General features: G+C 31.1%; 6 protein-coding genes, 1 non-coding gene and 1 pseudogene across 8 annotated transcripts; 5 read left to right on the forward strand and 3 right to left on the reverse strand.

Annotated features, from left to right (window-relative positions):
* Positions 1-2,988: 2,988 nt before the first annotated feature.
* Trnac-gca (transfer RNA cysteine (anticodon GCA)) lies at positions 2,989-3,060 on the forward strand. The gene has a single exon. It is a non-coding gene; the product is annotated as a tRNA-Cys (tRNA).
* Positions 3,061-3,323: 263 nt separating this feature from the next.
* On the forward strand, positions 3,324-6,123 carry LOC145756006 (cap-specific mRNA (nucleoside-2'-O-)-methyltransferase 2-like). The gene has a single exon (XM_082572224.1). It carries the CDS (start codon positions 3,364-3,366, stop codon positions 5,629-5,631), a length of 2,268 nt encoding a protein of 755 aa, XP_082428350.1. The 5' UTR covers positions 3,324-3,363; the 3' UTR covers positions 5,632-6,123.
* Positions 6,013-6,875, forward strand: LOC145756010 (signal recognition particle 9 kDa protein-like). The gene is made up of 3 exons (XM_082572230.1): positions 6,013-6,209; positions 6,279-6,347; positions 6,508-6,875. The coding sequence occupies exons 1-3, from the start codon at positions 6,138-6,140 to the stop codon at positions 6,595-6,597; spliced, it is 231 nt and encodes a 76-aa protein (XP_082428356.1). The 5' UTR covers positions 6,013-6,137; the 3' UTR covers positions 6,598-6,875.
* Positions 6,591-7,655, reverse strand: LOC145756009 (gem-associated protein 6-like). 2 transcript variants are annotated; one of them, XM_082572229.1, is made up of 2 exons: positions 7,356-7,655; positions 6,591-7,285 (listed from the first exon to the last, which is right to left on the reverse strand). In XM_082572229.1, exons 1-2 carry the CDS (start codon positions 7,487-7,489, stop codon positions 6,943-6,945), a joined length of 477 nt encoding a protein of 158 aa, XP_082428355.1. In that variant the 5' UTR covers positions 7,490-7,655; the 3' UTR covers positions 6,591-6,942. The 2 variants fall into 2 exon arrangements, with proteins under 2 accessions (XP_082428355.1, XP_082428354.1); XM_082572228.1 differs by having other exon boundaries at positions 6,591-7,306.
* Positions 7,656-7,709: 54 nt separating this feature from the next.
* On the forward strand, positions 7,710-13,659 carry LOC145756007 (uncharacterized). Its single transcript, XM_082572225.1, has 13 exons — positions 7,710-7,847; positions 8,178-8,373; positions 8,580-8,799; positions 8,915-8,986; positions 9,236-9,333; positions 9,554-9,666; positions 9,880-9,974; positions 10,402-10,544; positions 10,829-10,905; positions 11,217-11,271; positions 11,571-11,778; positions 11,985-12,094; positions 12,539-13,659. Exons 2-13 carry the CDS (start codon positions 8,182-8,184, stop codon positions 12,662-12,664), a joined length of 1,509 nt encoding a protein of 502 aa, XP_082428351.1. The 5' UTR covers positions 7,710-7,847; positions 8,178-8,181; the 3' UTR covers positions 12,665-13,659.
* Positions 13,660-15,244: 1,585 nt separating this feature from the next.
* LOC145756008 (uncharacterized) lies at positions 15,245-16,611 on the reverse strand. Its single transcript, XM_082572226.1, has 2 exons — positions 16,467-16,611; positions 15,245-16,160 (listed from the first exon to the last, which is right to left on the reverse strand). Exons 1-2 carry the CDS (start codon positions 16,497-16,499, stop codon positions 15,402-15,404), a joined length of 792 nt encoding a protein of 263 aa, XP_082428352.1. The 5' UTR covers positions 16,500-16,611; the 3' UTR covers positions 15,245-15,401.
* A 2,070-nt stretch (positions 16,612-18,681) lies between these two features.
* Positions 18,682-20,587, forward strand: LOC145754984 (beta-keto L-gulonate decarboxylase-like). Its single transcript, XM_082571169.1, has 5 exons — positions 18,682-18,957; positions 19,113-19,224; positions 19,362-19,547; positions 19,765-19,957; positions 20,221-20,587. Exons 1-5 carry the CDS (start codon positions 18,682-18,684, stop codon positions 20,438-20,440), a joined length of 987 nt encoding a protein of 328 aa, XP_082427295.1. The 3' UTR covers positions 20,441-20,587.
* A 170-nt stretch (positions 20,588-20,757) lies between these two features.
* Positions 20,758-23,532, reverse strand: LOC145755682 (voltage-gated potassium channel regulatory subunit KCNF1-like; annotated as a pseudogene).
* Positions 23,533-24,232: the final 700 nt, after the last annotated feature.

Consider the following 24,232-nt stretch of genomic DNA (forward strand, 5'->3'; position numbering starts at 1 on the left):
ACAAGACATGGTGGCAAGGTTTGTTTAATAAATTAATTAAAGTAACAAATTACCTGAACAAGTGCCGTCGGGTCGACTAGACTTGATGTATAGTCAGTCAGTAGGTAACTCTTGGCAGACGGATTCTTTGTCTGTACTGCAAGTAAGCAGGCGACGTTTCATTGGTTTGTGATTAAATATTTTGTTCGTTTTGTCGCCATTTTGTAATCCACTTCAAAGGTTGACGGAAACAATGTTACCGTTGTTTGCTTTGTTTACAAATAGTGTGTAAACTACTATGAGAAACACAGAAAATTATACTGGTTTTTGAATCAAAAATAATTAAAAATTTTAGAAAAAATAATAATACTTTAAAGGGGGCGATAATTCTACTTTTAACAAAGTCTAATTTAAAATAAAAACTATTGTGTCAAAGTTTATATTTGATTTTTAGTATTTGTTTTAATTCGGCGACTATTGAAAATCATAAGAAATACATAAAAGGGGTTTCTTTAAAGTCATTATTATTTGTCGCTTAACAATTCAAAGTTTGCGTCGGCATTCGACTTTAAGGATCCATTTTAACATATCTACTTCCGCTGCGGCGCTATTGACATTGTACGGGCGCCCCGAACCTCAGCCGCGACAGAATACGCGCGCCTTTGTAACAATGAATAATTCAACACGTAACAATAGCAATAAAGCATGTAATCGTGCTTCGGCTGCAAGTTTTCAATTCGCTGAAAAGTTTAACGAGCGTTGCATGTCTCCCCTAATTGTCGTCTCCTGATGACGTCACAGACACTGGATCGCAACGTCACAAGTAGGCGGCTTCAAGCACGCGCCGCGGAGTCGCTGCACTTTGAGGTTTCTTTCTTCTTTGGGGAAGAAGCTTCCATATATAAAGCAAGTGGAGTATCTGAAATTGGAATCAGAATCAAGTAGCACAGAAGCTTACGGACATAGAGTCTTATATAAAGTCAAAGGAAGAATTAAGAATTGCAATTGGCATAAAAAAAAATTAATATTACAATATATTTACTATTTTTTTAATTAGAAACAATATATTTTTGTACTAAAAATAAACCATTGAAAAAAATGAAAGTCAACTTTTCGATTGATTTTATTCTTGGAAGCTGTGGAAATAATTCATGCGATAAGAAAAAATATTTGGAAAATAAGAATTATACAGTAGAATGGAAATCGAAACAGCACGATGGTGCTTTTTTACCCAGCAATGATATTAAAAAAGAATACGTCGAAAACAAACTAATGTCAGGGAAGAAGCAAGAGAAATACTTCTCACATCTTAACTACTTACATCGAAAATCTGACGAACATACTCCTGGGTTGGTATTTGAGCCCACTTTTGATCCAAGAAGGTTGCAAACGTCGCAATATCCGAACTATTATCTTTCCAAATATAAAGCCCAGAATTGGCCTAAATCAAGCGCAGAGCCTTTTCCGATTTCAAGTCAGATTTTACCCCAAGATTCGAATTATGACCCTCGAAGAAATGACCCGTCAGCTATTGATATGTCGACTTCTTTCTCATCTGATGATAGTGAGGAAGACTCAAAATCATCAAGAAGAACAAGTCCAGGTAAAGAAAAACTAAAATATTTTTTTTAAATAAAAAATTTATTTCGAGTTTAGTTTTATTATATTTTAATTTAATTAAGGTTACGATGATGCTAAAAATACGAGCGGAGATCATGGAAAAAGTCGAGGAACAAGGATAGGAAGAAGATTATTTACCGGAGTTCAAATTTTAGAGCTTGAAAATGTGTTTTCTACTAAACAATATCTCACCAGAACCGAAAGAGCTTACCTATCACAAAAAGTGGTAAGTTAAAATTAGAATTGATTTGTTCCCATGACGTAGTTGTAGATTATTTTTCCCCAAGAGCCCGCTACGGAAATGTTGTGTGATATAATATAAACAAAACGTATATTATGTTTTTGTTTATATTGGAAATGTTACCAAAAGTTACTTAAAACAAATTAATCTGACATTTTAATCTGTGAAAAAACTAGGCGTTGTCCTGATTTGTTAAATATTTATAATCCCTATTGTCAACCTGTCGCCATATAAAACAATAGTACATTGTGTCGCTTGCACTAATGTGTTTTAATTATCAAACAAATTGGCACCGAAGGCCTTTCGTTTAATCAATCGCCGTCCAATTAGTTTCCATTACGAGTTTATGCGACGTCCGAACTTCCAACAGCTTTGCCGATTTTACGACCTTTTGATATTTCCGAAAGGACATCAATCGATACACACAAAGGTGCAAGTTGTACCTGCTTAACACCATTTTTCGTGTATTTATACTACCTTTAAATATATGTCGATATATTTTCTTAACTTTAACCAATAGCGTCGATATATTTTTTTAACTTTAACCAATAAATACGTTAACTTTAACCAATAGCGCATTTTTACCAAATGTTGGAGGGTATATGTTTTAGAACTTAAGAATCATTGTCTAAACTTTTTTAACGTTTACCTATTATGTTATTCAGAATTTAACCGAATGCCAAATAAAAACCTGGTTTCAAAATCGCCGAACCAAAGAAAAACGACGCGGCCACAGTTCCGAAGAAGAGGACGTCATGAACGATGACGTCATGGGCCAAAATACCAGAAATTTTCTTAAGCCAGTCAGGATTCCAGGATATGGTATTCAAGTTCGACCTACCTTTGGCCCACCCGACAAACATTTAAAAGCGGCAATCGTCGACTTTTTAAGAAGAAAATCTCCGGTTGAGAATTGTGTTTCGCATTCGTAATATTTTGTTTATAAGCTTTATTTATTTATTTACTGTTGCACATTTTTATAATATCGAAAATAAATTTACTTTTATATATTTTATTTGCGAGTGAATGTGAGTAGAAAAAATAAATCTATTGCGTTGTAAAAACAAAGTATTTTCAATTCTTTAAAATAAAAGATTGCAAAGCTTTTTGTAACAACGGGGTTATTATTACACCGTCATCTCATATCAGGGGATATAGCTCAGTGGTAGAGCATTCGACTGCAGATCGAGAGGTCCCTGGTTCAAATCCGGGTGTCCCCTTTTTTTTCTTCACGTGTTTTACGCTTGAATACCTTCGACAGCGTTTCCCTTTTTATTGTGGAAACTTGTATACTGGCAGACAGGCTGACAGGACTGCTGCTAAGTGAACGCAATGTAAAGAAATTTAAGTGTGGCATTAGTTTAAATTTAAAATTGTTTATTTACTGTTTTAATTTATTCGTATTGAGTTCTTGGTATTTTTAATTGTATGTAAAACAACATACTTAAGCATAATTATTAACGTGCTTGTTCATTTTAGACGTAAAAGTTTTCCTAAAATAGTTTCGATGCCAGAATGTACTTATGGAAGTTACAGATTCTTCAAAAGATTCTTTAATTGAAACTTTATTTAACAAGCAGTTTCATTACAAAAAATCAGAGAACGAAGAATGGAAATTACCACCTATTTCTGCAACTTTTACAAGCACAACAAAAAAACATGATTTAGATCAGTTAACAGAATTGAAAAAACAACTGAATGAAGTTAAAAGCTCATTGAATAATTTTGATATAAGAAAATGGAACGATCACACCACTTTTACGAACCCCTCGTCAAAAGTTTTGTCTGTACTGCACAAAAAAATACATCCTGAATTGGGCACTCAAGCTTGGTGTAAATTTTATGAGTTGCTTTCAGGTGCTGAAGTTTTGCCAACTGAAGTGAACAAAACTCTCTGCTCAGTTCATCTGTGTGAAGCACCTGGTGGATTTATTTGCAGTTTAAATCATTACTTAAAATCAAATCCTAAGAAGTACAAAGGCGTGTCGCATCGATGGCTTGCAAACACTTTAAATCCATACTATGAGAGTAATGAGTTGACATCATGTGTAACTGATGACCGTCTTATTATGCACACCATTAATTCTTGGTGTTTTGGAAAAGACAACAGTGGAGACATCTTAAAATCTACATTTTTAGATGACCTTAAGGAACGGTGTAATAGTGCATTTGGTCCCTTGCCAGTTCAGCTTGTTACTGCTGACGGAAGTTTAAACTGCCAAAATCACCCCTCCGAACAAGAAAAAATTGTTGCTCCATTGCACTATGCTGAAACTTTTACTGGTTTAAGTATTCTAGGTGCAGGAGGTAACTTTGTTCTTAAAATGTTCACAATGTTTGAGCACCATTCAGTTTGTCTAATTTACCTTCTGTGTTGCGTGTTTGAAAGTGTTTCTGCTATTAAGCCAGCCACTAGTAAAGGGGGTAACTCGGAGGTCTATATTGTATGCAGAAATTATTCTGGTTTGGAAGCTTGGCAAGAGGTTTACAGCGTTTTAAGTCAGCATTTTCCATTTGCTAACCTGTCCAACATTTCCATGTTTCCCATAGAATCTATTTCCCTTGGTTTTCTGGAACAGCATATTGCCTGCACTGACCACTTTCGTAAATTTCAAACCGAAATTATGTCTCGCAATGTTTTTTACTACGAAAACGAGGACAAACAAACTGCAATGAAAGAAATATTTACTGAAATTCATGAGATGGTTGCTCAACAGTATTTCGATGTTTGTGATCTTAAAAAAATCAACTCTAATCAATGTGTAGTGAGAGGTGGTCATTTACAACATTATTCCAAGTCCAACATTCAAGGAACACCAAAGTTAGTAGGCTCGTTTGCTGAAAGGCAAACCCACACTTTGCAAAATGGTTCTGTGTCGCCAAAAGACAAAATTTCCTCGCATGATATTAACAAGGAAGTAAGTTGGATTCACAGACCTCATAGAAACTTTTGGTGGAACAATACAGAAATAACGAGTGGGGAAGCGATTCATGACATTCACTCGTCAATATTTTGTGAGACTGAGATAGTTTACAGTTACGAAAAATCTTTTGAACAATTATACAAAGCAGAAACTATCACTTCAGTTAATGAGAATTCATCTCTGAATATAGATAACAAAGTTATAACAGAAGAGCTTGGGAGATTAATTGCTTGTCATAATGACTCTGCCTTACTTGTTCGTCTGGACAGTGACGATATTTCTTCTGGATACTTTAATTGGATGGAAAAATTAATTAACGACCACAATGGAAATTTGCAGTGCAGTTTATGGAATGTGTCGAACCTATTAACAGGCAGGAAACATCCTCATAAATTCGAACTGGTGTTTTGCAATCTGGTGAAACCAAACTTAGAATTAAAGTGGCTGGAGCTTGACATAAGGTCCAGTATCTTAGAGACCATTCTTGTTGCTTTGAAATATCTAAAAAACAAGGGCACTTGCATATTCGTTTTTCCCTCTGTACTGACGAGATTAACCGGGCAAGCTTTATGGATTTTGTCGAACTGTTTTGAGCAATTTTGTATCGTGCCAATTTCACTAACATTCAACAACGCTTTTCCAGCAGTTCTTTTTGTTGGTGTAAAGTTTATATACCTATCTAATCTTGTAAATTCATTCTCCCAGCTCTGTAGTAAAATGTACACAGACAATGTAGAAATATTGCAGTTGTTCTGTGTAACAAAACTACTCCATCATGATAAAACTAGCCGTGCCTTTCTTAAATCACTTAAGCAAGCCAATAAATCTTGTCTCAATTCCACGATGAAGATATTAAATGGACAATAAAAAAGTTTCATTTTTTAATTTTTATTTTTGTGTGTATAATTGTTATTTTATTTGTTTCAATTAAAGCTTTGTATCATTTTTTCTGTAGTTGTTACATGCATCTTGATCCTTTCTTTAACTTTTATAGTTTTACAGTAGGCTTATGGATTTGTACAAGTTAAAAACAAATTAAACACACTTGCAGTATTAACTGTTTATTATTATCAATTGGATATTTTGTTTTTGTAATTTTACAAACTAAATATTTTTTCCAAATGAGATTTAACTGTTTTCTAATTCTTTTATACCTGTACATAATTGGTCCAAACTAGAATATCGTTGCTAAATATTTGTATTAAAATCCTAACTAATTACGTTCCTGAATGTTAAATGTTCCTGATTTTATTATGTGTAACAAACGTAGTGCAAGTTGTTACAAAACCTGCACAGGCAAAAATATTATATATATGCATTTATATGGATTTAAAAATTTTCTTGCACATTTTTGTGTAGGTTAGGGTATAAAAATGACTTATATCGAAAATTGGGAAGAATTCTGCAAAGCAGCTGAAAGATTATATCACAGTGATCCTAACAAGGTAAGTATTTCACTCACCTTGCAATTTTATTGTTGCGATATGTAAATTAATTTATTTTTGTATTTTCAGGTTCGGTATACTATAAAATATCGGCATTGTGATGAGAAAATGGTTTTAACAGTAACAGATGACCAAGTGGTAAGGACAATTTTTAAATTTTTTTATTAAACCTTAGTTTAATTTAATATACACGACACAGCATACTGGCAATTCATACAATCTTTTAGCTAGACTATTTTTAGGTGAATAATTGTTGAATTTTGAGGTGTTTGCTTTTAATTTATTTTTATTTAAATAGCGATTACAATATGCAACTGAGCATGCTTCCGATGTTAAAAAAATGGAAAAATTTACAAGTTCGTTAATGAGATTGATGGTGCATCATTGACAACAATTTTTTAATATAATAACTCGAATATCACAAAGAATTTTTGTTGAAGGACTTTGTTTGTTGTAATAGCAAAAGATTTAAGTTATTTGGTGTGGTGACAATTTCTGGGAACCAATTTTTACGAACTTTGACTAAAGAGAATAAAAAAAGAAACAGTAAATGTTTTTTTCAGATTACATTTTTGTATTTTTGCAATAGTATTTTATTAGTTTTTAATTGTCTTTTTTGTTATAATAAATTTACTTTGCATGAAATAAAAGTCCCCATGCATGGTATTAAATACAATAGGATATACAATAATATAAAATGCGAGTCCTCAATAAGTTACATAAAAAATCATTTTCAATTATGAGGCAAAGCTTTAATTATTTTTTGAACATTCGACAAAATAATTTCATTTGTAGAAAGGCAGTTTTCAGATTCATATGGTGGTAAAATTTGTAACCCTTTGCTAACATGAATAATTTCATCATCTATTTCTATATCAAGTCTATTTTTAGTTAACCAGTTAATCAAATTTTGTTTCTTTTCTAGCAAGGTTTCTTGGTCGAAATGTACTTCATTTTTGTCGAGTAATGAGTTCAGTTTAGTCTTAGTTTCGGAGTCAGGATATATTATGATTTTTACAGATGAAATAGCATGCCCAAATATTGTTATAAGATGTCCGTTTGCAAATAAAACAAAACTACAAAATAAAAATAAATATCTTTAATAATTATAGGTAAGTAACTGGACAAAAGTTTGTATGCCTATACCTGTTGGTAATCGGATCTATTGTGTAAACGTATCCTTCTAATTTTGTATTTTCCGACGTAAGCATTTGAACTTTAGAATGTAATATTGATTCTTGTTGTTGAAGATCCCTAAAATCCAATGTTGTTGACTCCATTATAATATTTTTTAAAATTTCACGTTGAGCTGATGTTTTGCAGTCCTAATAAAAGCGTGGGAATTCCCTACTATTGAAAAGGTGGTAACTTTCTTTGGCCTTATTTTGCAATAACAGTAACATATATTTTTATTTAAATTGTGTTATATGACTGCACTATTTTCTATTTTTGTTTTATTAATAAATTCTTGCTAATAATTTATTTTAAGATGGAAAACTTGACGATATTTTAAATAGAGAGATTATAAAAAGAAAAAAGCCTTCAGGTGATTTCCCTTTTTCTTAAAATAGTAACTTTGATTTTCGTTTTGTTGTGACGTTATCTGTCTTTTGTTGATGAAAAGAAACAAATTTAAAGGTAGTTGTTAAATATAAACTGTAATTTTACTATTTGTATGACTATAATTTTAATTATTTTTGGTAGTTTATTGTGGCAAGTATGTCATATATATAGTAATTTCATATAAAGTATATTTATTCTTTAGATAGGACAGATAAAATATTATATTCTCGAAATTTAGTTTATTTTGCCTGGTTACATGATTTTTTGTATTTATTTAGTTTGTGTTTATTATATTTATATTACGAATGAAATTAGTTTTGTTATGTAAAGTATATTTTTACAAATATTACAAATTGTTTTGTAAAAAAAGTTAAACTGGCGAACTAATTTTTTGTTTATTTTAAGCAAAATGGACCAGTCTACAGTTAAACAAAATAATATATCAGTGAAAGAAGAAACTGGTTCAGAATATGAATCTGAAAGTATGGAATCAAACGATGAAGAGTTCAACTCATCAGATTTTGACTCTAGTCTATCAGAAGATGAATATTTCGAGGATGATTTAATCCCAGAAGAACCTGAAACTAACAATCAAGAAGTAGTAAGTTTGCAATTTTTTTTATTTAAAATTATTATACAGTTTGTACTCTATGTTCTCTTACATAAAGCTTTGCTTAAAATTCCGCATGTATACCTCTTTAGTTTTAGCTTAAGTTATTTCTATGCCAACTGCTTTATGTTTTTTTTAAGGAGCATCTTCTAATTTTTACATTAAGTGTTTTAAAATAAAATAAACTCGACTTCCAGGAAGTTCACAACCCAGTTATTCAAACTTCAAATTTTGATCGAAATTTTACGGATGGTGATTTTGAGTGGAGAACTGGTTATACCACTAGATGGAGACAATCCACTCGAAGTGCGTCGAACAACAATCATAAGTTTCCTATCAACGATCTTTTAAATGAAAGAAGCAAATCTGAACTCAACTTAACTTTTACTCAAGCCCCCAAAAAAAGATTAAGTGTAGGCAAGTACTAAAGAGATTTTTGTTATTTTTTGAACTACTCATTTTATTAGGTAATAAGTTTAAAATTTTAATTATGGGGTTGTTGGAAAAATATGTCAAATGTTATTGTTTTTAGATTTATCAAGTCCAGTAGATTCCACCCCACAACCAACTTCTTTGTTTAAAAGTATTGGTAATTGGTTTAGAGGTATGGTTGTTTGTTATTGTTTACTAATATTCGTATAAGACTGTCAAGTTTTATTGCTATGTCAAATTTTTTTTCAGTTTATACAAATGATTTGTTTTTTGCCAGTGTATCTAAAATTTAATAAAAATCTTAACAATTAATATATGTGTACTAAAATTTTTAACAAATGAAATGTATTTGACAAAATATATTAGGTTTTTTAAATAGGCATTTTTTCGGTTCTCCATTACAAAAACATATTTAATTTAGGTAGTACACGTTTTAACCCCCCCAAAACAAACAAAACAGTCAAAGAAACAGAATCCGGTGTAAAAATAGCCCAGCCAGTTGCAAGAAGTAAATCGGTGGTGCGTAAAAAGTTTTTGTTGTATAAAAAATCTAACAAAAGATGCATAAAAGTTCTTTGAAATTTTTAACAATGATTCTATTTGTTACATGATCAGAACCCTTTTGTATTTTTTTCAATGTTTTTTGCAAATAGTTACCTTAATGTATCTCAATGGAAACTGTTTTTCCTAACGTTTTGTGATATTTAAACTTAAACTTATTTAAAATAATATTTTTTAGGTTGGAACTGCTTTTTCATCATTTCCAATTGAAGCAAACAATAAATTTAATTCCAATAAAAAAGTTATTAAATTTGACGAGGAATCATTAACAACAAGTGATGACAATTCAAGGTGTGAAATGAAGTATTAGATTACTTGTTTTCTAATCTTAAATACATTATTAAAACAGCATGGTATTAATAATTTAATAAGGCAAAATAGTAAACTATTAAAATTATATATAAAATTTGTTTTTTAGTTGTGTTTAAATGGCCTTGTATTTTATAATGGTTTTAAAACAACTTTAATTTGGGTTTAATATTAAAATTATTGTTGATTTTGTAGTGATGAAGCCAGCGAAACATCCAGTACTGAATCATCTTCAAAACAAAACAAGTTTATCAACAAAAATTTTGATTCGGTTGAATCATATTCAGAAGGTAGATGTACTAAAAAATGCTTTAGTTATTCGTTTAATCAATTCCATATGAAATAGGTATTACGAATTTAAATATAACGTTGTAAAAATTTGATTTTTTTTTAATTTTCAGCAACTTTTTGTTTGTTGACCTTTAAATTGTTGCTTGTCAAATTATTTATGTCAACAATGTGTATTCAATGTTGTTTTACTATTTTATGATCTAATTGCTACTTGTATTTATATCCTAAACAAATTTATTACCAGCTTTTTTATTGATCTGAACTTTTTAATTTGTTTCCTGGAACTTAAGCTTTGTTATTTATTTTAACTAATTTACTAATATATTGACTTTCATAATTGCTTGTTTTTTATAGAAATCTTATTAAGAGTTTTAAATTAAAAATTTTGGGCTTTTAATAAAAATTTAAACTTTAATTTAATCTTAGATGGGACTGAATTGGACATCGGTTTTGAACTGATTAGTTCCAACCAACCTCAGTGTCTAAGTTGGCAGCGGCAGTTTCGAAAAATATCTGGAGTAAATGTGGAGAATAAAAAACTTGATTGCGACATTGTTGCTGATGCTTTGGTATGTTTTACTTGTACATAGTTTTAAAAAGTAGATATATTTAAGGGGGTCGATATTAAAGAACATTTTGTTTAAAATCAAGAATTCTGTAAACTTTTTTTCTATGACATTTTTTTCATGATAAATTTTTCATGATAAACTTGAAGTATATTACAGCATACTTTTAATGTAAGTTTTCGCGTTGCAATATTAGTTACTGAAGTGTTATAGTTATTTTTTTCTTTTAATAAAACTATTTAAATAGTTTTTGTTATATCAATTTATTGATTTAATTTTATGTTTAGATAATACCTGGGAATAGTTTTGGTTTGTTGGACGGATGGCCAGAAATTGAATACATCAAATTATTTGGTTGGAATTTGTAAGTATTAAAATAAAATAAAAAATTTATATTACTGTATTTAATTAATTTTATTGAATAATAAATAATATTGAAATGTAACTATTCATTTTGTTATTAAATTATATAATACAAAAGCAACCAAACTGGTTCATATTTAAATTAAATTTATTTTTTAATAAAAAAATTACTTAACTTTTTTATTAAAGTGGCATTTTAAAAGTAATTTGTCTTTATAGTTTTGACATTCAAATTTTAATTAAAGCACTATTTCACCCATTATAAATTAATTAAGTTTAAAGAATTTATAACATTTAAATTTTATTTTACAGGCAACGACATTTACGAAAGCAAATATGTGAAAATTACGACGGAGAACTGTTAATAGTAAGTCAAAGTACATACATATACCTTTAGGCGTTAAATCTCTATATAAGTACTGTGTATTTGTAAGTTTGTTTATACTTGTTACAAGCCACCTGTAAGGTCCAACGTGTCAAGGATGTATTACGTAACAAGGAGTTTATTATATGTAACCTGCTTCTAGTTTTTTATGTATTAATGTATGTGTAATCTTAGTATATTAAATGTCATTTAAGCTACTTTTAAAGTTTGTTTTTAAGTAACCGAACAACCCCTTAAAAAATTAAAATTTTAGAAAAGAATATATTTTTTTATTTTTTCAGGGTCAAGCTATTCTACTCCCCTTACCACTTATCACGACTCCATCTGATAACATTGACGTCATCAACGAATCTGACGACAAAACTGCGTACGAAACAAATTGCTGTCATGACGTTAAAAACATTATTTACGTTCCAGTTATGCGAGTTCCGATTAACTTAAAAGATTCCGTGAATGCCTACCTTGCGTTTAAGGCTGCAATATGCGCTGGTATGTATATTATGACGTATATTATCATCATGAAATACCTTGAAAAAGGGAAAATATTTGTAAATATGGGCGTTGTTGCAGAAGAAACTATTTAATTTCTTAATGTAACCCAATTTTTTCTATTTTGTATATTAACACCTATAAATTTTTTAACTGTATATTTAATTTTTATTATTCAAGAAAATTATTTTTCTGCGTTATTTTAGTAAAAAAACACAACGAGAAATCATTAGACGATGGCAGGATTCGAACCGTGGTCTGTCCAGCTCTGTGTGGGGATCTTGGGATGATGCCACCCAGTCGTATCGCTTTACAGGTAAGTTTTCTAAAAAATTGGGTTTATATTTATTTATTCTTAATGTATACCCAATAAAAGGGTAATTTTTGTGACCCCAACCCAGTCTTAAATAGAGTTTTTTGTTGCTAATAATTTGGTAGTTAATCTATTTTGGCTCTGGTTATTGGGTAAACAAGTTTGTACATTTTACATGGGTATTATCACTGTGAGAAATGGTAATCGAACCCCAGATATCATTTAGTTGCGCCTACTTTCTTATTTATTTCGCCATTCCATGCATATGTATATATAACGTTTATTTTTGTTGTTGTTGGAATTTTAACTTTAAAACAATAATATATTACGTTGTCATGTAGTATAAGTGCCTTGGTATTAAATGTAAAATAACATCGACCATTTAAATGTTATTGACATGACCTAATAAGTCTAATTTCGTAACGTGTTATTAACTTATATAAATAGATGAGAACGGCATACGAAGCTTACGTTTTAAATAAACGACACAAAATCTCTAATCCGACTGACTTGGGTTATTTAGCCACAAACCACGTGGAGCTTACTACTGCTAAAACTGGAGGTTGGTGCTAGAAAAAAAAATTGTTCTTCTGTAGTTTTTTGTTTTTGTAGTTGTTTTTTTTTCTTATTTTTTTATTTTATGATTTGTTTATAATGGTGTTAATAGTAAAACGTGCATTTTTTATTAACTTTTAAATATCAAACTTTTTCTTACAAATTTAAGTAAGTTACATTTAAAAAAGGTTGTAAAAGTTGCACATTTTATTATAAACTTTACCGTAATCGTAAGCGGTAACAATTCTTATTTTGCCAAAGTGCCTTATTTGTTAAAGTGTTCATTATTTTTGTATTTAAAATATTATAATCATCGCTTTTTTTCTGCCCACTTTAAATGCTGCCACGCCTGGTAAATGCACATTTTTTTCTTTTTTTAAAGCACTTATGTTTATATGAAACATCTTTATAGTACTACATTTATTAACTTTTTTTTTTCATTTAACTTTAAAGTTAAGACACAACTTTTTTAGTTCATTTTTGCTTTAATTTTGAATCTGACAATTTTCAATCTTTTTTGCGATAATTTTTTTATAAAAAAACACAAATAACTTTACTAACTAACAGACTTATTATTCTACAAATCGATTAGTTTTTTTTATAGGTACACAATACCTTAACACAATATTAATACATAAACTTTATACTTTTTCCTAAGTTTGTTTTTTTTTTGCACATATTGTACATTTTTTTCAAGAATTTTTGTGAACTCTTTTAAGTTATTTACTAATTTTAAAACAAGCGTGCTATATCATTTATGCAGTACAGTGTACAATATGCAGTGCTTCATCTACTAATCATGCGCTGACCATGCGTTTCTTATGTAACAAATTTTTTTTCAAATTTTTTTTTCCGGTAAAATTTCGGTAAATATTTTTGACCGATTCTCGCAAAGTTTAAAGCGGTGTTAACAATTATAAATTACGATCGGTATCGTGTGCAAATGAGTAAATATATTTTCGGTGCATTTTGTTTTTAACGCTGCAGAGCAAAAAATAAAAACACTAACGAACTCCTTTAAATTCCGTATAAGCGCTACGTCAACAGTACATCGTAATTTCTTAGTGTTTATAGTTAAAAGACTGTTTATCAAGTTCTAATCCACAAAAGATTATCGATTTTTCAAAATTATGAGCGAAGCATAATTCCCAGACGATTTGCGTCATTCAGATGACCACAATATTCGTTCTGTTTTTTTTCACTGGTTTTCTTTTCACTCTGCTGGATAGGAAGCTGAGCCATTCATCGACTTTCTTGTTGTGTGTTTTTTCCTATCTGTTTTCGACTAATTACCGTGAACTTTACACAGGTAAGTCTGGAGAGTTTACCTTTATTCAAAACCATGTGATCTCTGTTATCGTCGATTTTCGGTAGATTTACGGCTCATTGTTTTAAGGTTACAAAAGTTCGAGCAATTTTATGGGAATCGTATTATCCTACTTTTTAAATTGTAATCGAATTCATATAATATCCAAGCTTATGCATTTAAAATACAAGTCAGTAAAAAAAATTTCTACAATTTATATTTAAAATTTAATACTAACCAAATTACTCTTGATCAATTTTCCCAAATTGACGTTCAATCATTTAAAAATGACGTCATCTAATTAATAAAACAACAGGGGGAACGCTGGGTCGTGTCCGAAGAGCAATTAATTACTTAGAAAGCGACAGATTTTTGCAACGTGGTAAACGGATTAAAAAAGGAGAGTAAAATACTGCACAACATCCAAGCTTATTACCTATAGAATATTGTACACCCTGCCTTAATTATATCACATAATTCATTTTTAATAAGATTTAACCCAACCCGGCCTTTAAGAGATTAAAAACAAATAAAATTTACTTAAAAATTGTCTAAAATACATTTTTAAATTCTCACGTTGTTATAGTATTAACCTGCTATCTCAGTAAATAAAAGATTACAAAATGAATTTCTATTGAGAATGAGAATCGATAATCTGGGATTATTGGCATGTTCTTATATTAAATTGAAGTACTTGTTTCTAAAAATATCTCGTTTCCCACAAAAAAACATGGAAGTTTACAAAAACAAATTTTAAATAATAAACACTTATTTTTCGAAAACACTTTATTTATTCAAAAATATTTTCAATTTTCGCGTAACATTTTTGGCGGTTTAATAAAAACCGCGATGTTTTTTTTGAAATTCCTTTGTGGATTAAGGTTGCGTTTCTCTATAGTCTCACCTAAGCATAAATGACCTTGTATAGATAAGGTAGGCTAAAACGGAGCCGGCATGGGAAAAACAACAGTTGGGCGTATTTGCATAGAAATATACAGCACCAACCTAATTCTACCGACTCTCGTAAACAGGATAACGTGGTCTAAAATCAATAGCAACGCGACCTTAATATACATTCCGCCTTATATGAGAAATTCAAGCTCGATTCTTTAAAACCTAACGTTATCAACTTTAACTAACTTAAAGTTTAGTTTTAAAGGATGTACGTCATGTTCTGCGGCATTTTTATGGACTTTTGCGCATATAAGGTATTTGTTTTGCTTTTTCTGTCTTTTGTGTTTTATTTGCCATTCTTTATTATACTAAGCCAAAGTTCATTAATGAAAGTCGAATTGCATCACAGGTTTTTGTATTATTAATGCGACGTTAAGCGCGCGATACATACACAGGAATAATAAATACGCGCACACACGTTTTTGAAGGAGAATAAATAGAATATAAAAATATAACTTTGCAAACAACATACACGAAAAAAATAAACAAAAAAATTTAATGTCCAGCTGGGATCAAAGTATGAAATTTTTGTCGTCGAAGTTTTACGGCTTGAAGTTCAAGTTCCTTTACTCGTTCTTCACATTTTTTACGATGTTCCCGAAGGGTTACAATCTTGTGAAGGGACATGGGTTTCGGAAGTCCCCTAGTGCGGGCTGGGGCACGTGATATGAATTTTCTAGGGGTGGTTACCGTTGTAACGGTGGGAGCTTTTTGCTCTGGTGTTTTGGTGATGTTGTTATTATCGCTAACTCGATTGTTCTCTTCGACTTTATCAGAGATACCCTGTGGTACTTCAACCCTTGTTATTCGACTAACGTGAGTCTGGGGCTCTTGAGTACTTGGAGTCTTGACCGGGGTAACTGGAGTAGTGGTTGGATAAAGTTTTTCAACCAAATCTTTAAGATTAGTGGTTTTAGACGGTGTTTTCTTTTCAAGTGTACCAACATTGTCTTTCTTGCTTAACAAGTTATATTTCCAAATTGTTTTTCTTGACTCTTTGGTTGGTTTAATTACTTGGGAACCGAAACCTTTTAACGTGTTGCTAAGACTATCCGAGGCCGAGGTACAGTCTAAAAGTGCCCGGGAATGACGCTCTGAAACCCGGCCAAACCGGCTCGTTTTCGGCGGCGTGATTGCTGTTTTTTTCGTTAATTTTCCTAGGCCCAAGGCAGTGGCGGCCATGTTGCGTTGTTGGTCACGTGAGTGAATCCAGGAACTAATATTTCGTTCAAGATATTTCAAATCGGTGACTGACTAAAAAATAAAATAAAAAAATTAAAAATTGTGTCTTAAACGATAGGTATTTTATATACACTTTCTAAAACAAATAAATAAAACGCCTTAAATAAAAGTATAAACAAATGTTGCATTAAAATATACCTTTTCAAAACAATGCATATCTATTTTTGACTACAAATTTCTTTTAGAAAATTTTAAACAAACGTTTTTCTTTGCAATTGCAACTCTACAGTGCGGTATACTAATTAAACTTTCGAACTAGAATCTATACAAATCGATCGATCAATTCTACTGAACTTCTTACAAAACAAGTTTGCTTACCATGCGTTTAAGTTGTTCTGCTGTAATTTTCATTTCGTTGGTTTGATTTTGTAATAATCCAAGTTCAGAATTCACACTTTCCTTGATTTGTAGTGCAGCAATACTTTTCAATTTTAACACTCTTAGTTAGTCGGCAGCTGCGAAAATAAAGTGACGAAATGTTAGAGTGATTTGCACACTTATTCCGCGTCGAAAAAAAAAGAAAAAGGGGGAACAATAAACTAATCCGACCGCGCTCTCTCCTTTGTTCCAGTAACTAACAATTAACGCGGCCGTAAATCGAAGATTAAACATGGAGGGGGTTTGTTTATAAAGTCATAAACCCTTCCCTTGATCCTTTATCGCACATAGTCCAGGCACCGCGCGGACATGCAAAAGTCTCGATTACCTGCTGGTTATACTTGTTTAAAACACAGCGAATTAGCTGTCTTAATGTTTTTCGAAAACAAAAGAGTTCTTCGCCTACAAGTCTACAGGATTTGCATTTAAAATAGACTATAATAATTACCAGGGTTTGTTGAATTCATTTAAAAAAAAACTATAACTTCACATTAATATTAAACACCTAGTTCAATGCATGACACTAATTACCCCCTATTGCATTTTCTCCTTGAGTTACCATGCGAATATACACATACGTTGCTTGACCTTTTTAACCCCCTTAATGAACATGTTATCATTATGCGCACCAGCTAATTAACATTTACTCGTTATGCTTGAACTGTGTTGAACCGCCAAAGATTGATTATAAAACCCAGTAGGATAAAATACTGGGACGACTAATAGTCGTAAACAGCCCAAATACGATTTGATTGCAACATATGTTAGTCCGAGTTTATATATGCGCGCCATGTGCTTTTGCTTTTTTTATTGATTCCACTTGCTAATAGGCTGGGTCCAGCCTTACAAATTGTACGTGCAAAGCTTATGTCGGTAAAACACAAATGCTTGAAGACTACAGCGCAAACAATAGGCTTTATACGACCTTGACCGAGCATCGAGCTCTGTTTGTAGGAGATTAGGCAAGATGAAACGGGACATTAGAGCGCTCCTGATGAGTCTATTCGCTAAATAAACCCACCGTCTAAATACGATCTTCAAAAACGAATACCAATTCTTGAAAACAAACTCAACGATAAGCACTTTTTCGCCTTTTACGTATGCTCCACCATTTAGAAACCTTGCGTTTATGTCATACTGATAACGTTACACTAACATATGATATGTCTTTAAAATTTTTAAGATATCCCAAACGCTACAACGAAGTATTGCTATGTAAGAACGATTTAATTAAATTGTTTTAATAAAAAGATACGCTCATTTTACTGTAAAAGCTTTAAATTTAAATTTGTATGCTCCAATGAACTAAGACGTTGTGCATATTAAAACAGCTTAATCGATTTTAGAACATATTGAACTAATTATCGAATCATTTCGAATTTTTAATTACTATCGTCAGTAAGCAGTTTAATTTTTTACACGTGTAATTATATTGCATCATAATATTTAGATTACATTTTTTTATCGCAAAAATTTTAAAAAAATTACGAAAACATTTCAGTACTACGCGTTTCCTAGTAGGCTCATAGTTGCTTATATAATTGTACTTTGCAAGAAAATATTCCCAATTTATATAACTTTACAAACTTTTTTGTTTCAACTTGCAACAGTTTATTTAATTCTAAAGCAAAGTGTTTATAAAATTAGACCCATGGTATCAAAATTAATTTATTTAAGGTCGCATTAGCAAACACAAGACAATAGAGTTACTGTAACTTTGTGTGAATGATGCACCTGTTATCTCGATTCGTTAACACAATGTTATGTTTGCTTATCATTTATCGAAATCGTTGAAACCAAATGTAATTCAGCAATTCGTTGAACGGTTTTAGAAATTTAATTTCTGTGTATAAACAGGTGTAATGCATTAATTAAAATAAATTATGTTACAATTTGTAAGAAAAATTATAATATATTAAGCAATAATGGATTACATAAATGAATAAATACAACATTGTATGTGAAGAGTTAAAAAAATATTAAATGAATATATATTTAAAATGGAAACACTTTGTTTTTTTATTTGGAAACTCTGCGTTTAAAGTTTACACAAACACGTGTTGTTTGTTTATTTTTTGCCAGCTTTGACCTTTGTTACTGCAAAAAAAACTACAAAACCAAGTTAAAAATTAATTTTTAAACTGAAAAATACAAAATGTCGGAAAAAGGAGACCCGAATCGAGAAATGGAAGTCGAAAATGCAAATCTACACGTTCCGGTGCTGGATGAAATCGCCGACGTTCTTTCGACTGGTTTAAAGAAGAATTACAAAGAGTCATCATGTTCTTTGGTCGATTGCCCCGATCTGAGCAAGGAACCGTTCTACTTGGCAGCTACTGGGATTTGTGGCAAGACAAGATTAGCGGACGTAGGCGGAGTACCTTATTTGGTACCAACCAGTCAATATAAGAAAAAAGTCTACAATTTGCAGGTAACTTATCATTTAGTATCTATCTGCACTAGTTATAGTTATCATGGTATAAAAATAAACACACGTTTGATAGATATATGTAGAAAAAAATAATGGCTGCTAAAGAAAAATTAAAGTTGCTGTTATATTGGAATTAAGAAGTTTTGTGTTTATAGAATGTAAGTGAGGCAATTAATTTATCTGGGGGTCATGTTATGGGTGCAGGTGCTGGTTCAAAACATGTTGTTGGTACAAACTGTGAGATGATGCCTAACTTAAGATGCTCAGGTTTATACAACTATTTTACTTTGTCAGATCATAATTTCTAATCTCTTACTATTTTAAATTAATTTTTGTATAAGCATTAGCAAGTTTTTTTTTCCTATGTTTATATGATATTTACTTAACTTTTGTTATATCTTTAGGGGGTGAGTTTGAAAGAAATAATCTAACTCATATTTCAAGAGTTAACCCAGCTGATCAATCACATGTTCTTGAAAGTTACGAGAGAAATTACAACTCCTGTTCAGAATTTTGTTTGTTGGCAAATTTGTTTTATTCTGAAGGAAAACCTGGGAAAGTGTTAGAGGTTCGAGCAAAATCAAGAACAGGTAGAAACTACTTTTTTATGTTTGTTTTTATATTTTAATATGTTAAAGTTATATATATTTGTTTAACATTTAAAAAAAATTTTAAAACCAGTCCAATAATTGAGAATATTCTTGTGTCTGTTTTTTTGTATGTATAGGTATCAAATATCAAGTTATTTTTGTCAACATTTTTTATTATTTGTGTTATATTTTTCAATTATTTCTCATACTTCTTTAGGTAAGTCAGATTTAGTGAATTGCCTTAGAGAATCATTGAAGGAATTTTATGGAGACAACAGACCAGTTGGTTTAGGAGGAACTTTCTTGGTGAAATCAGGAAAAATAAAAATTCATGTGATGCCAGATTTTAGCAAAACTCCACTTACCTGTGATGCAGATGTTGACAAATGGTTGAATTATTATGAAGCAAGGTTAGAAATCGACTAACAATTATACTTGTTATATTGCTATTAATCATCTGATAATATGGAACTGATATTTCACAGTTGATCAATTTTTGACTCTGTTTGAGTAAAGTTATTACCCCCCCCCTCATAAATGCTAGGATAGCAGTGGGGTTAAACCCAGTACTTTATGTGCTGGCCCATAATGGGGGGGGGGGGGGAGCGTTACTGTGCCAAACCATCTGTTATTTAACAACCTACATAATTTAAGCTTTTGGGTTTTTATTTAGTGCACCATTTGTGTGCTTTTCCACTTCAATATCAGTGGACCCAGGTTTAGATTTAAGAGTGGAGCACACGCATGGGTACAGTTTGGTAAACAAGGAAGGGGGCCACTATCATACCGACACCACCCCAGATGAGATTGAATATTTGGGTTACTTCATTCCTGCTGAAAAGATTTTTAGAGTGGACAGACCTACTGTCACCCACAATATTGGCAGAGATTAGGAATTTGATTTAATTTTGTATTTCTAATCTATCAGCAATTACAGTATGCAGGTATTGGCTTTTAATTCATTTTTAATCCTACCTATGGAAGTTGTTTAACTTTTGTACATATCATCTACCTTACATTTTTAATTTTTATACATAAATATATGCAATCACACTTAGAAAAAAATTAAGGAACCTTTTCAGTTGTTAATAATACATATACTATAACTTATACAATTGTGCATTGACACATTGAAGTAAATTGAGGTATAAAGATTAAAATCACAGAAATAAAAAGTGCAAGAACTGTTAGGATTTAAAATTTTCTTTGGTTAGAGTTTAATGGATTTTCTTAGCTCCTCCTGTTTTGTACCTTCCTGTAATTTCTGTGAAAAATATTTGAACCTTACTGGTATATTTAATATACTAAGGACTAGTAACCTTATAACAAAGAAAATGTAAGGAATGTTATGTTACGGACGTGTTGTATATATTGCAATTCTTACCAATAGTTTAAGTGCTCGTTTGAAAGCCATTTCAGACGTTCTTTGTTGTTGATAACATTTTGTGAAGTTATTAATTATTGGATGTATGGGCATCGCTATAGCAAGCAAACCGACCAGAAAGGATAATGATGTCACGATCTTACCTAAACAAAACAGAAGTGTTGACTTGAATATTTTTCTAGGCACAGGTTTGGTATATTTAACGTAAAAAAAGGCTTTAATATGCCCAACTTTAAGACTATGCCATGGTGATAGCATGCCAAGATTGCTAAGAGTTTTATACCGTGAAAAACACAGCTTTCGAATAGGTAAGAATAAAAAAATATTTAATGTTAATCAGAAGCTGATATACCTGGTATAGTTTTCGGCACGATGTCACCATAACCAACAGTCGTAATTGTAACATCAGCAAACCACATTGCTTCTCCTAAATGAGGAAATAAATCTCGATCTTCAAAGACGAAAAGAAGTCCAGCTAATATGACCTAATAATACATTTAAAAAATGTTGATTTCTGAGTACATATATTCAAATAGTACTTGATACAACGAAACTATCGTAATGATTCTGGTAAGGTAGACCTGGTGTTGTATATAAGTGTTTAAAGTATGTAGCTTGGTACATTTATGGTTTATTTACCATTCCAATAAATAAAAATATCGAGAGCATGATTAACTCGTTGCTGCTTTTTTGTAAAGTGACACAAAGAAGTTTTAATCCTTGGGAGTGGCGACCAAGTCGGAAGATTCGAATCACTCTTAGAACACGAAGCATCTTAAAAATGGGAAATATTATAACTTAAAACGCTTTAGAAAAAGTATCTTCAAGTTATGCCTATTACAAAATTGGCGGATTCTATAAGTTTTTACAAGTTAACTAAATTCGTTGTATCTAACCATTGTGATTTTCTGCCATGTTTCGATTCCACTAATTGCATCGACCCGGAATATTTGAAGAAAGAAAGGTAAAATTGTTAGAATGTCGACTATGTTTAAGAACTGAATCATAAAAATTCCCTTTTTCGGAGCAACACAGAACCGTATCACAAACTCAAATGTGAACCAAGACATACATACCTAAAAACGCAGCGTTGTTACAAAGTGACTAAAAATGCAAGGTTCGGTTGCTGTAAACCGCGGAGTCGAATCGAAAATGGAGTCTTGAGTTTTTAATGTTAAAACCTTACTGTTTCGATGGTTTTTAGAACTGGAATCTCGTGTTCAATTCCGTTCTCGTAGTGTAATAGTCAGGTAAAGTTCCAGTAATGTATGAGGCAAACGATAGAAGAATAAAACCGATCGAGAAAACCATCCACACTTTAGCGAGTGTGGATGACGATGGGTCTTCAACGATACTCCATATATATAAACGTATCTGTGGATAACAGTTTATTTGCCCGATATTTTAGACATATTACTAAAATTTAAAAATCTACTCAAAGGTCTTTTCTTGCTTTCTACAGTTACAGTTATTTTTAAAATCTTCTCAATTGTTAGGACATCAAGGTTAAAGATTTATACAATAAAGGTTATCCTAAGTTTATTACCGTCTCTATATTATTTTTAAGTGTTTTCCATGATCGGATGGTCTCTAGAAGGTTTTGTCGATTCATCTTCAGATTATACCGGAACAATTTGTCCCGAATCATAGCTTCGTGTCCTTCCACTAACTGGTTCATTTCCTAAATATTTAAGTAACCCAACTTAAAGTCCAAAAAGAAAATTAAACTTTTAATGTTTCATGTACTTCTATATCGTTTATACTTTATAGATGTTACCTCCACTCTTTCAGAGCAACAAGCATCGAGTTTTGTTTCATCCACCCCCCAATAAACAAGTTCTTGTCTTAGAAGCATTGGGCACGCGGAGAAGGGAATATGAATCTTAACTGCAATGAATGTTTTTTTTTAAATGTTAATTTCTATAAAACAGAAAAAAAAACAAAGCGTAGATGCTAATTTTGTTAAATTGTTTTCTTATCCAAATTATATTAGTTTTAAACATTTGTAACGGTATCTTCATTCAAGTTTATGTTTGAAATACTACATAAAACTTGCTTAGCTTTAAAAATATTTTAATTAAAAACTTTGTATACTTTAAGTAATAACTCCGTTTAAAACTTACAGCCACGATACGCAGCAAGGATATACTGGAAGGTTTGATGGCTTCGGTCGAAGTAGAATTCGTTCGGCATATTTTCGTTATAATCGTCGCACAACGACATTATTGTCTTATTCGTCAACTGCCTAATTAAAATAACAACGCTGACAAATATCAAGTATATCGTCATCTAAGTCTATATACTTAGCCTATTACTGCCAGTTTATTGTCTTAAAATAGCACATGGCTTACGTAGGATTTATTTAGTGCTTACCGGTACTCGTTTAAAATTGCGATTCGACTGTTAGGTAAATATTTGATTTGCTTTTCGTTGACTTTGAACTTTTTACCTCCAATATTAAGAATAATTCCGTCGTAAGTTTGGCAAGTATTTCTGCCAAAATTATTAAAAATAAAACGTTAACATGTTATAGTTATGTGAAATCATTAGATATTACCTTTCAATAACTTCATTTTCTTCTGGAATAACCTCTAAAGTCATTGCTTGAATATAGAATAGACTTGAATAAAATCAAATAACTCTTGTAAATACCTTTACCCATCTAACCAAACTTTGTTAATATTCTTTTTAATTTATATATTTTATGCGTAAACAAAATACGTCCATAGGGAAAACTCTATTTTAATTTCTACCCAGATTAGATTAACTCATTTAGGTTTATAAGCGAGTAACATGCAACTAAATTAGCTTGTGGATTGGATGTATACGGCACGTTAATTAAATCGTTAACTTCATTTACGCTTAATTCACACATGTACAATCTTGTGTTGATATGTGTTGATTGCAACTGGTGTTTATAATTAGTGGTAAAGATATTTAACGTTGAACTTGCCGTGAGCTAATTTTATAATCTTGACTTACTGCTTTTGATAATACAGATATCGCACTCAAAATCTTGTATATTTGTGGTTTTGGCGTATTTATGCAAAGAAAACTTAGAGCCCAAATGTTCTGTATTAAAATTTTAATGTTATATGTATATAGGCATGGCATCGGACTACAGGCCCAAAAGTTTCGTTTGTAACGCGCCAATTCCACATTGTTTGTTTTTAAGGCCGACGTATGGCGAAAAAAAAGCACATTACAATTTTGACAACCCTTTTCTCCAAAAATTCAAATAAATATATTACTTTACCCTATAAGTTAATATCAAAAAAATCGAAAACAAAAAGCAGACACA

The sequence above is a fragment of the Corella eumyota genome, chromosome 6 (genome assembly GCF_963082875.1).
Source record: "Corella eumyota chromosome 6, kaCorEumy4.1, whole genome shotgun sequence".
NCBI classification, from domain to species: domain Eukaryota; kingdom Metazoa; phylum Chordata; class Ascidiacea; order Phlebobranchia; family Corellidae; genus Corella; species Corella eumyota.